The sequence below is a fragment of the Choloepus didactylus genome, chromosome 7 (assembly GCF_015220235.1).
Source record: "Choloepus didactylus isolate mChoDid1 chromosome 7, mChoDid1.pri, whole genome shotgun sequence".
NCBI lineage: Eukaryota > Metazoa > Chordata > Mammalia > Pilosa > Megalonychidae > Choloepus > Choloepus didactylus.
Window position 1 is genome coordinate 69,223,728 of NC_051313.1, and position 12,749 is coordinate 69,236,476.

The following is a 12,749-nucleotide window of genomic DNA, read 5'->3' on the forward strand; positions in this document are numbered from 1 at the left end:
ATTCTTGTATTTCATTTCATCCTTAAGTTCCTGGAGAGTTGCTCATATTTTTTCATTCTTTTCTTCATCTGCTCCTTTGTGTGTAGGCTTTCAGGTGTTTTGGTCTCCAGTTCCTGACTGTTTTCTTCTTCCTCTTGAGATCTGCTGTTTTATGTTTCCATTGTGTCTTTTGTCTCTTGTGTTGTGCCTTTCATTTCCATATATTCTGCTGGTTGTTTTTTTGAGCTTTCGATTTCTGCCTTATGTATGCCCAGTGTTTTCTTTATAGCCTTTATCTCTTTTGCCATACCTTCTCTAAACTTTTTGTATTGATTTAGCATTGGTTTTTTAAATTCCTGTTTCTCAGTTGAAATGTAAGTTTGTTCCTTTGACTGGGCCATAACTTCGTTTTTCTTAGTGTAGGTTGTAGTTTTTTGTTGTCTAGGCATCAGACCTCCTAAGCCACCCCAATCAGGTTTTTCCAGAGGAGAATAGGCTCAGGTCACAGAAGGAGAAAATATTCAGTGTCCAGTTTCCTTGATGGTTTTTCTTAGAGGATTGACACACTCTGTGTTTTTCTGCCCAACAGGTGTACCTGTCAGCCTGTGAGGGCTGGTGTAAGGGGATGTGGCCCACGGCTCTCCTCCCCCAGGCTTTGGGGTCTGGTTCTGGTAAGGCAGGTTGTTGAGCTGGGCCCCTCCCTTTCCTCTTGGGAAGCTATGCCTCCTCCAGAGGGGTCATTTGCATATAAATAGATTCTTTGTTTCTCTCACTCAGAGTGCTGCAATTTTAAAATGGCTGAGGCTTTCTCTACTGTGAAGAGCTGTGAGTGGAAAATGGCTGAGGCTATCTCCTCTGAGCTGCCCAGGTTGAGAGAGAGACAAAGGGACAGAAAGCTCCCAGATTCACCCGTCGACCAGAGATAGCACCTGATCCTCTGGGCTCCCTGCCCTGAGACAGATATGTCCCCTGACTCTCCCAAGTCAGTGGTCACCAAAAGCCTCTGTCTGCTTGTTGGGGATTTGCAGTCTGTATTGAGCAGTTAACATTAAAACCTCAGTTGGAGCTGGGCTGAGTTACACTAGTTTGTTCGGAGAGTGCTGCTCTCTAGCACTACAAGGCTTCCTTGAGGGAGGGGCTCTCGGCTCTCGGCTTGGGTCCGCAGTTTTTACTTACAGATTTTATGCTGCGATCTCAGACATTCCTCCCAATTCATGTTGGTGTATGATGAGTGGACAGTCATGTTTGTCTCCCCACAGTCATTCCACGGTATTTACTAGTTTTTCGGTAGTTTATGAATTGTTCCAGGGAGTCTAACTGGCTTCCACTCCTCTCTATTCCACCATCTTAGCTCCTCCTCCACCCCCAATCTTTTTATCTTTTTCCTTCTCTCATGCTTGTAAATCTTGCACATGTACTTAGAAGTCTTATATCACATGCATTATATGTGACATCTAGTGCTAAAGATGGTATAAGCTTTTTTTGACTGCTTGCTTAATACCAGTTATTTCATTTATTCTCCCAACAAAGATCTATGGAGTATTTTACTCATGGCCATTAAAATGTTTTATTGAATGAATTCATGACACCATTTCTGTGCAGGCTGCTTGATCTTGTTAAACTGCTTTTTTGTAAATATTAAAAATTTTTGGTCAACAAAATCTGCAAGAATACACTTATTATCCAAGCCTAAGTGATCATGAAATTTAAGAAAACGATTATTTTTGACAGGGACATTATTATGGATGAAAGAATTTTAAAACACCCAGATTTAATCTGAACCTTCAGTTTTATAATTGACTCAAAAGAGCAGTCACACTTCTTTACACTGTATATGTTAATTATTAGCTTGGGAAAGAATGGGGCAAAGAGAAAGGGAACCATGTAACATTTTTTCTCAATTGTATTCTTTTTCTAATCCACATTTTAGAAAATCCATGTATATTCCAGACATGGAGGAAGTCTTTTAATTCTGGAAATAATTAGAAGCACTTTGGCTCTGCAACTTCATCTGCTCAGAAGTGCACAAGTAGATTGCTTAAAGTTTTATGCCTCGAGGAACAGCTGAGCTTTACCATACCCCCAAGTTTCATATTTTACATTTTATCTAAAATACATTTATATAACTTAACATGTTTACCAGCTATCCAGGAGGCCTTAACTCATTGTTATTTGTATATAGTTGAACATGTGTGTGTAGTGATCACATAATTTATAGGCCAAACCCATATTATATCAAAGATATTTTGACAATGCAATTGGGTTCTAGTAATAATTACACTAGTTCAACAGGTGTAAACTGGGATAAACAGAACTATAATCTCTTTTGGCTTTAAGTAAATCTCAGCTCATGATTGAAATTGTTTAGCTTTCTTAACATTACCACTTGTAAAATCATATATCTTTATTGCCTACCCCCAATACTCAGTAGTATTATAAGTATTTAATATTTATGATTCTGTAGGTTGTCATTTTAGGACAGGATGCCTCAGAAAATTGGAATGGCTAGGAAGACTAGGATCCCTGGAATGGTTTGGGCCTTTCTCCATATGCATTCTCATCTTTTACATATTTTTCTCATTTCACATGTAGAATATGTTCACCTGCATCCTAGGATCCCACAAATTTCATTCCAGTAACAACAGCAGGCACAGATTTTAGGATCCTATCATCTAAATCAGGCTTAGATGCAAATGAAGCTTCTTGGGCTTTGCTTCTTGGTGTTACTCCTCTTATCTATTTCCATACACCAAACATAAAATGGTGAGACAAGGAAGGGTAACCACAGTCAACACTCCCATTCAAAACAAGAGGAATAGGAATCATATGGCTCTCAGTGGTCCATAGCTATTCTGAAATCCTACTGGGTAGATGTTACCAGGCCACCTATTCTGAGTTCAGGGAATGTTCTTTGAATAAGGCCCAGTTTTGTTTTCTCAAGTTCATTCTTTGAGGCTTTTGGCTCTGTCTTGTGTCTTGCTTTGGGCTCTTGACTCTCTCTAAGATAGCCTTCTTTTTTCCATGAGAAAGGTCCATGTTTGTAGCTAAATAACTTTCATAGCCTGGCTTCCTGCCTCTGCAAAGTGGGGTACTCAAGGATTTTCGTTTTGAAGTGTCTGTTCCAATTAATCTAGGGTGGTACAATACCTTAAAAACTTTTTAGGCTTTCTATGTATCTGGGTATACTCTACTCCATGAGATAAAGGCTCTATTCACAATTATTTTCAAGAAAAATGATATCTTCACATTGGGTGGCATGTCACAGATAAGTGGAACCAGTTAATTTTGTCTAGCTGAGATTCTCTATTAAGTTCCACCTTAAATTATTCAGAAATTTTCAAAAAAGTTGTAATAGTCATGTATTTAATTTGATCTTTGTCCTCAGGCCTTATTTTACTTTGGAAATCTTTTACCAGCAAGTTCTGTGCCCTCTATATTCCCTTTTAACTTTGTTTACATACTGAATATTTCCTTCTTTAACTCATTTTGGTTTAATGATACCTTACCATAGAGCTATGAGAAGACAATTTACACATTCAGCTCTCTCCCTGGAAATCTCCTTAGCCAGATTCACAATTATGTACATTTTCTCTAGTCCAAGTTACTGAAGGTGACAGTTTTGTCAGTTGTTTCACTATTATGTGACATATGTTGCCATTTTATTAGCCTGCAAAAACAGTTTGGGTCTTTTTAAGTTTTTTTCAGCAGTGTTTTGTGATTTCCAGTGTACAGGTTTTAAACATATTTTCTTATATATATTCCTATGAATTTCTTATTTTGGGATGCTTTTGTAAATGGAATTGTGTATTTTATTTCCTTTCAGTTGTTCATTGCTAGTGTGTAGAGATACAATTGATTTGTGTATACTGACTTTATTTCCTGCAGCTGTGTTGAATTCATCTATTATTTCTAGGTTTGTTTGTTTTTTTTTTTCTTTTTTGGTATATCCCTCAGAATTTTCTGTGTACATGATTGTTGAGTGTACAAATGAAAAAAGTTTTACTCTTTGTTTTCCAGTCTGTATACCTATTTTTTTATTTTTCTTGTGTTATTATAATGGCTAGGGTTTCCAATACAGTGTTGAACAGAAGTGGTGAGAGTAGACATCTTTAACTTCCCATCTTATGGGAATAGTATTCAGTTTTTCACCATTAAATATGCTGTTAGCTGTGGGGTTTTTAAAGTTGCCTGTTATTAAGTTTAGGAAGTTCCTTTCTATTCCTAGATTTCTGAGAATGGGTGCATTTTATTCTATATAAATTATACCTCAATAAAAGAAAACACTTAATAAAAATAATAAGATTAGGGCCTGAACAGGGGAATGTTTTCTCAGATATATCAATTTAAGAAATGAAAAAAAAAAATTCTTTTAAACCCAGTGAACTATCTTATTAAAGGTCCAATCAAAATGTCATTTGAAGATTTTGATTTTGGAGAAGGAAAATAAATCTAAGAAAGGAATTACTATCAAAACTCAGTATTTTTTCTCTGTGTATAAACTTTGCCTGTAATGTCTAAATCGACATTTTCTAGTTTCTAATTAGCATCACTAAGCGATATTAATTCTCTTTCTTTCCTCCAGAATAATGTGACTTTTAAAAATTTTTGGTGCTTTTTTTTCTCATTTGGCGTATAAACACTGTAAATACATTCTAGACAATACTAATTAATAATTTTGTGGGTTAATTCTCATTGAGTATGGCAGTATTTTCTTTCCATTTCTATCCCTGTTATACAGATGAGGAAACTGAGGCTTGGAGATATTAAGTGACTTGATTACAGTTATTGCTATTTCTCTGGTAACTTATTTATTTTTAAATAGGAATTACTTAAAGATCCATTGTACATTGGACTGCGGCGGAGGAGAGTGAGAGGTCGTCAATATGATGATTTTTTGGATGAATTCATGGAGGCAGTCACTTCCAAGTATGTATAATCTTTATTTTATCTGTATTTGAGTTGAATTTCAAAAATCTAAGGATAACAACCTAATAAGCTGTCAAAAAATCCAAGTTTTATGCAGTATGGTATAATAATTAGAAGTTATGTGAATGAAAAGAATATATATATATGTGTAAATATATGTATGTATGTATGTATTTATCTCATAACTGTTAGTGGCCAAGTGATAACATCATGTGTCTGTCCCCCAAAACAGTTTCTGTTGCATTCTCTGAAGATACTTTTCTCTTACAAGAATCTTTAGAACCTGTGTTACTAAAATGCCTGATTGTGATGAATGACACAGTGACCAGTTACTTATTTACCTGAGCAAGCTTTTCCATATTTATTGGCAGTCTGTACTTTGTTTCTGGCAGTTGGTAAAATCTTTATCAACTTTATCATCCTCATGGTTGTATCTGATCCTTTTGTGGTAGTAGAAGCAAAGGAGGAGATGGGAACTGAGCATGAATTAGTATAATCTACAAGGTTCCAGAATGGAGCAAGAACCAGAACAACCCAGTCATAATCCATGAATCTCTGAGTAAATCTCTAGTATTTGATTAAATGTAGTACTCCAGTTTTGCCCATTCTGGTTAGCATTTAGTTATAGGCCAAATGCTACTGTAAATTTTTTTTTCTTTGAAAAAGAAGCTTCTACCATTATTTAGAATTTTATCACAGTAATTTGACAGTCATCCCATTTGTGTACTGCATAGCTACAGAAATCATGTAGTATTTAAGAACAGATATATGTTGCCTTGGTTAGAAATAAATTTGTCACTAAAATCAACTGTAACTAGAGATGTATTTCTGGTTTCTTTTTATTATAATGTTTATTCTTAAGAAGTTACATCCAACAGCAGGAAGTGCTTTCATCAGCATGGACAATATTTAAAATACTTTTAATCTTTCATTACTCAAGGGTTTAAAATGTGCAGAGTATATTTGCCAATTAGTATAAAAACATGACTGATTTTTTATTGTTATAATTTATTAATTTATTTGAGTAAGCTATACTTATTCATGGAAATAGTTGAGAAACTCTACAGAGTTGAAGTTCAAGATAAGATGGGACAGTTAGTTTCTAGCAATTTTTCATATTTAATTTTAAATGCCTTACCCTTTATAACTCTTACGTAAAGTTTTGAAATTATAACTCTCTAATTAGAAACACTAATCAAAAGATTGTGTGTAGAATATTGTGAGAGTCTATAAAAGAAAAGGATAATGCAGTTCTCAACATATTTCTTTTTACTGTCTATTTTTGGAAATAAAGTCTGTCTATATAAGACAATGTCACATACTTGTGAAGAAGCTGTTAAACAAGTTATGAATATAGTATGTATGGCCTACATACTTACGTGCTGATGAAATAGAGAGGAGAAATTATTGTTATTGGGGACCAGTGAAAAGCTTTCTGGAGAAATGAGATATGAGCTAATTTTTAATGCTCAGTGTAAATATAGAATCTGAAAAACTGATATTGGATTGAGGGATTACCTAAAATCTTACATTTAAAAAATGGGGATTGACAAGAGTCAACAGTAATTTTAACTGTAGAGACTAGCTATCCTCTAGAAGTTGTACCTGTTGGCTTTTCTCAGGGAGAAGTCACAGAGATTTTTCAAAATTTCTTCCCGGTATGACACTGCATTGAAAAAGTTTCCTAGAAGTGAAGCCTAGCACTGTTTAGTCAGGAAGTAATCCTGAAGATAAGTCCAAGATAGTTTATTTGAAAAGAAAACGCAACTTAAATTCTAGGTTAAAAACAACTGTTGCAGGTTGGGCTACTCAGGAATGACTCTGAGATGGACTTTATTAATGAGCACCCTTGAGATAATCCATTTTGAAGAAAGGGAACAGAAACAGCGTAAAGCGAGAAGTTGAATCGCAATATGGACCCACCAGCAACCTTGGATTACTCCATAGGGACCACTGCTGCATCCTTTAGATCCTTAAGCGTACACTGATATCTGCTAGTCCCACTCCATCCTCCCCCCTACCCCAGAGTACTGTATGTATGTATGTATGTATGTATGTATGTATTTTTGTTTACACTCTTGGTGGCATCAAGGGGAGCAGTTTCAAAATCTTTCTCTTGATATTTTTCACAATGATAGCTCCTACCCGACAGGCCAAGAACTTGATATGGGCGTTGTGGTAATATCAACTATGTCTATTCTGATTATACATTATGGGACTAAGAAAATCACCACCAGGTGGGTCTTTGGTCCCAATGGACCCCTTAAGATCTGGACCTTTACCAGAATTCCATTTATTACTGGCCCCCATATAACTCTATTCTAATGGGGGGGCTATGTTGATTCTTCAGGTCTCTGGGTATCACTGTAAGGTTGGAACCTGTACCCAGCAGTCCTCAAAACATTTGGCATTCCCTTTCCCCAGGGTAAGGTTACTGAGTAAAGGGCTATAGGTCCTTTGGAGAAGAATTGGGAAAATTATTACCCTGTATTCATGCCATGATATTGCAATGTCCTTCCTTCTGGAGACCAGGCATCTTCTTTAGGTCCAAATACCAGCTTAGGTTTGAAAACTAAGCATGAGATTGAGACTTTCGGGGGCAACTACTCTCAGCTTTGTGATCATCTATCCTTGAATTCTTTGGATGGTACATGTTAAGTGGTAGTCTTGTTAGCTGACTATTTTGCCTACAGGGATGCCATATTCTATTTACTATCTCAGTAATTCTCTATGGGTCAGCCCTTTCCCACATGAGCCTTGCCACTCTTATAATTGTGTCTACTTGGCTTTTGAAAGTTAAGCCTCCTTACTTGTTCCTGTCATTCCCCATTGCAGCTGGTGAACCTAGTCCTATAACAGCCTGTCCTTCTGTCATTCTTGGCCTTCAGAGGAGGGCCAGTAGTGAACTACTTAGTAATGTTGATGCTCTTTCATTAGCATATTCCTTATGGCTTTGGTAAATGATACATACTTTTTGGCCTTCCTGTGCTACATAATCATTTGATGGGTTTTCTGGCTTTACATAGCATATGTACTTGAGCATGCCCACTTCTCTAAGCATTGTAATCCCCTCTTCTGACCTATGCCACAGCATTTCTGACATTTTATCCTTATTTAATATGAGCCATTTACTTTCTCAGTGTTTCTAGGAAGCATTCTAGTAGGGAGTTTGTACCATCTTCTGGAGTTCTTGCAGGATGTTAATCCTGTATTTCAGGAAAATACCCTCAAAATTCATAAACTGTCTTATCCAATCTTAAATTCCAGCCCCTTTGATCAAACACCCTCAAAATTTAATCCCACATGTACCCTCCTAGCTAATATAAACTAGACAAACCTTGCAGTTCCTTTGGGGCATGGTCCTTTTTTTCTTTTATTAGGCCTAGCATGTCCTTGTTGAGTTATGTTGTGATGTAACCCTAGTTATAGGCCTAGGAATGTGAGGGGAAGAAGGGACTGATGAGGCAGGGGAGAAGTACACATGTTGTCTTATGGAGGAGAAGTCTGAAGTCTTTATCTACATTTCCAAAATAGGAAGGATGGGTAACTTTTGCCAATTCAGAGAATTCTGAGAAATCTGAGGATTCAAGATTTTCAAGACATCAAACAGTACATCCCCATCCCATTTGGCAGGGTCCCATTTTTTCCCCAAACAGGACCCTAACTTAGCAAATCTGCCTCTGAAGAGTTTTGGAGCTGGTTACTCTGATGACTAAATCTTGTTCTGGTTGTCAGCTTCCTTTGCCCAGAGGCTGTAAGATCTGAGAGCATCTTTGTGTGCTACCAAGGAGGCCCTCTGGCTTTCACATTGTTCATAGCTTTGTGTATTCTTTTTTCATTATCCTTTTAGTTATTAGTTCTCCTAATTTCTCAAACTTCTGATACATAATTCCAGCTAAACCATTTCCTTCTGCTGGTATACCATCCCAAGCCACCACTGATGAGAGTTTTAATAATTGTACTTCCATATTGTGCCAGGGAGTTCTGTATGTTCCATCTACACCAGAGATGGGGTCCTCATTGCCAGCCAGGCATCAAGTGATCCAGCTCCAAAGACCCATCTTATCACCTGTTTTCTCAGACCACTCCTGGGACCAACTGTCACCAGAGAGGCAGACTTTGAAATGAAGTTTAGTGTTCAAGATGTTTATAAGTGCTCTACGATTAACCCCTGTGAAAGGGAGATAAAGGAATTAGGAGTGAATAGAAGGAAAAGTGGTCAGAACAGGCAAAATGACAGCCTCAGTTGACCCATGGGGTTAACTCTCTTCTGAGTTGTCCCCAGTTGGACCAAGCTGCCTAAGCCTTTATATTCTTGCATCAATTAGTCCCTGGATATGGGGTTGCCCTGGGAAAGAGCATCACTTCTGATGAAGAGAGGCAATCCCTGAGTCAGCAGTGGGGGCTCTGAGTACCTACTGGCATATCACAGTGTTCACCACAGTGACATTTAGAAAAAGATAAAAATTGAGCACGAATAAAAAAGTTTCGAGGACTGTATAAAAAAGTTTTAAAGATTGTTTGCGAATCTGTAGGATGGACTCCTTTTCGGCCAAATACTAGTATTTGCATAATGTTTTTGTTTTAGAAAAACTAATCAGTGGTGCAGGTTATTGAGTTGTTCATGCTACCTGGCTACCAAGCTAATAAACATCCAAAGCCAGTCCTGTGCACCAATAGGAGCTAGACTACTCCAGTAAATAGAAGTCATGTCAAACTAATCTACTTTCTTTTCTCGTTGTTTTGACTCATTCATTCATTCGTTGGAAGCCAAGCACTCTGTTTGGTGCTGGGCTTAAGGGATGAATAAAGACAAAAATAATCTTTGTCTTTCTTATTCTCTACCAGAGCAAACAGATTATAAACAAGTAAACAAGCAAACAAATGAAGCAATGAAATTGCTGACAGAATAATAGGGAGGGACTGTATAAATCAGGTGAGTGTTATAGATGTAGTGATCTCTTTTATGAAGTTAATTGTCAAAGTTAATCATGATTCTTTTGTGGAAAAATAAATGTGAGCTCTGTGATTATAGCGTTAGGTGAATTCATAAACAATGGAAAAACTGAATTTAGGAAGTATTGATTAATTAGCCTGGATGTTACTTAGCATCTCCTGTTGAAGTACCACAGGTTTCTTTTCCTAGTTTTGGACTTTTCAACAATTTTTTCAATTTTGCGTAGTAATTCTACATCTGAGATTATATATTAAGAAAATAATTTTAAACAAGGAATAAATTTTATGCCCAAATATGTTCACTGATCATTTTTATTACTTAGTTTTCCTTGCTTATAAAATAGCACTCTCTCTTTGCTTTCCTTCTGTTGCAATGACTGCTTCTTCACATTTTCCTTGGCTTATTCTTTCTCGTTCCCCTGACCTCTTTACCATTTGCTCTAGGGCTTAGAGTTTGAAACTTTTTTGTTTATACTATCTGTCTCTACTTCCTTGGTGAGCTCATCCAGGCATGCATCTTTAGATGTAATTATAAATTGACTCCCAACTATGTATCTTTAGCCTACAACTCTTCTCTGGACTATAGTCAACCTCCTCCTTGACATTTCTATTTAGATATATAATGGATATAGCATATGTAACAGGTCCAAAATCAGTCCCCTGATCTTTCATCCCCTCCCAACACTAATTCTGCTCTACCCTCCACCCCAGCCTTGCTCCTACTGCCAACTTTCCTAACTCATTAAATGACGACCTCATTCTTTCTGTGCCGAAGACTGAAAATTTTGGTGTTATCTCTCCATTCCAGTCTATCTTCAAAACTTGTCAGCTTTAACTTTAAAATATCTCCAGAATGTGATCATGTCTCATTTCCTACCTTCTTACTTCCCGTATCTGAGCAACCATGATGTCTTTCCTGGATTATTGTAAATCTCCTGATTGTTTCACTGCTTCCTCTCTTGTTGCCTTTTAGTCTGTTCTCAACACTGAAGCCAAAAAGATCCTAAACTAGTTAATTTCACTGCTCAGAACCCTAGAGAGGCTTACCATTTCATTCAGAATAAAGATTGCAATGCCTCAAGGCTTTTGCACTTGTCATTTCTTTTATTTGGAATCTTCCTGCCCAGTTTTCCACAAGGCTAGTTCTCTCACCTCCTTTAAATTTTGCTCAAATATCACTTTCTTAATGAAGACTTCCTTGACCACCCTATTTCAAATTTTACCCCCAAATTTATTTTCCCCCCAACTTGTCTTCCCTGTATTTATCAATATCTGACATATTTGTGTTGAATTTTTTATGTTCTGTCTATATCGGTATACCATAAATTCCATGAGAGCAGAGCATGTTCTCATTGGTTCACTGTTATATCTCCAGCTTGTAAAACAGCATCTGGTATGTAATAAGTGCTCAATAAATATTTGTTGGCTAAATGATTGGATTTGGCTTGTTTTGTTTACATAGCTTAGCATCAAAGGTATGAATGAAATAAATCTGGCATATTAATGATTTCTTCTTTTCTAATGATTTAATATGAGGAAAATTAAAGCTCTCATCTTGGTTTGCTAGTTGCTAAAATAGATACCATACAATGGTGTATTAGTCAGGGTTCTTCAGGGAAAAGAACCAATAGGAGATACCTGTAAATATGAGATTTATGAAAGTGTCTCACGCAGTTGTGGAGATGGCATGAGTCCAAATTCTGTAGGGCAGGCTGCTAGTTGGAAACTCCAATGAAGGTCTTTGATGAAATCCCCAGGAGGAGCTGGCTGGCTGAAGAAGAAATGCAAGTTCTCTCTTCTCCCTTAAAAGTTTTCAACAGATTTTATTAAATCCAACTAATTATATTCTCTCATTGTGGAAGACACGCCCTTTGTTGATCATAGATGTAATCAGCCATAGAGGCAATCAATTGATGATTTAGAAAACCAGCCTTCTGGTTTATTAACCAGTCACCAAATGTCCTTGCAGAAATGGTTCGGCCAGTGTTTGCCTGACAAGACAACTGGGCACCATCACCTGGCCAAGTTGGCACATGAAACTAACTATCTCAAATGGGTTGGATTAAACAATGGAATCTGTTGGTTTACAGTTTTGAGGCTAGAAGTCCAGAATTAAAGCATCAGCAATGCTATACTTTCTCCCCCAAAACTATGGTATTTTGGGGCTGGCTGCTGGCGATCCGTGGGGTTCCTTGGCTTTTCTAGCACGTGGCGGTCTTCTCCTTTCTCTTCCAGGTTCTGTTGATCTCTGGCTTCTGCCCTTTCTCTGTGGCTTCTTCCTTTTCTTTGTGGCTTCTCCTGTGTTCAGTTACTTTTTCTGATAATGACTAAAACCGTTCTGGAGTAAGGCTCACCCACTTGCAGTTTGGGCATATCTCAACTAATACCATCTTCAAAGTTCCTGTTCACAGTTAGTTTCACACCTATAGGACCAGGGGTTGAACTCTGAACATGCCTTTTGTGGGGGACATGATTCAATTCCCAGCAGCTCTTATAATCCTTGCATACTGTCAAGCACGTATATTAAAAACCACCACACATATGCCAAAATCTTATATGCCATATATCATATTTCAAAGGAGTAAGATATATAGCCCCTGAGTTATCATGGCCAGGTTTAAGCTAAATTTATTTTTCTCATTAATAATGTCTTCACTTTCTGTAGAAGTCATCAGATATATGAGTTTATGTGTTCTCCACCCTTCAGCATGGTTGCATTTCGATTGAGTTTCTCCATGTCATAGTTTCCCTTGTGCTACACATACACCCTTGACCTGCCCATAGAGAAAGGCCTCTTTCTACTGCATTCTTCACCTTCATTATGCCATTTCTGCTGCAGTTAATTTCATGGCTTACTTTCTGTGCTACCTTCTTCCACCTGTGCCAGT

General features: G+C 37.3%; 1 protein-coding gene across 2 annotated transcripts in view; it reads left to right on the forward strand.

Annotated features, from left to right (window-relative positions):
* The window catches only part of ME1 (malic enzyme 1), a 267,367-nt gene that overhangs the window by 118,267 nt on the left and 136,351 nt on the right, over window positions 1-12,749 (forward strand). For both annotated transcript variants that reach the window (XM_037844248.1, XM_037844249.1), the window contains exon 6: window positions 4,802-4,905. In XM_037844248.1, coding sequence (XP_037700176.1) covers window positions 4,802-4,905 — 104 coding nt within the window. The remainder of the gene's footprint in view (window positions 1-4,801; window positions 4,906-12,749) is intronic.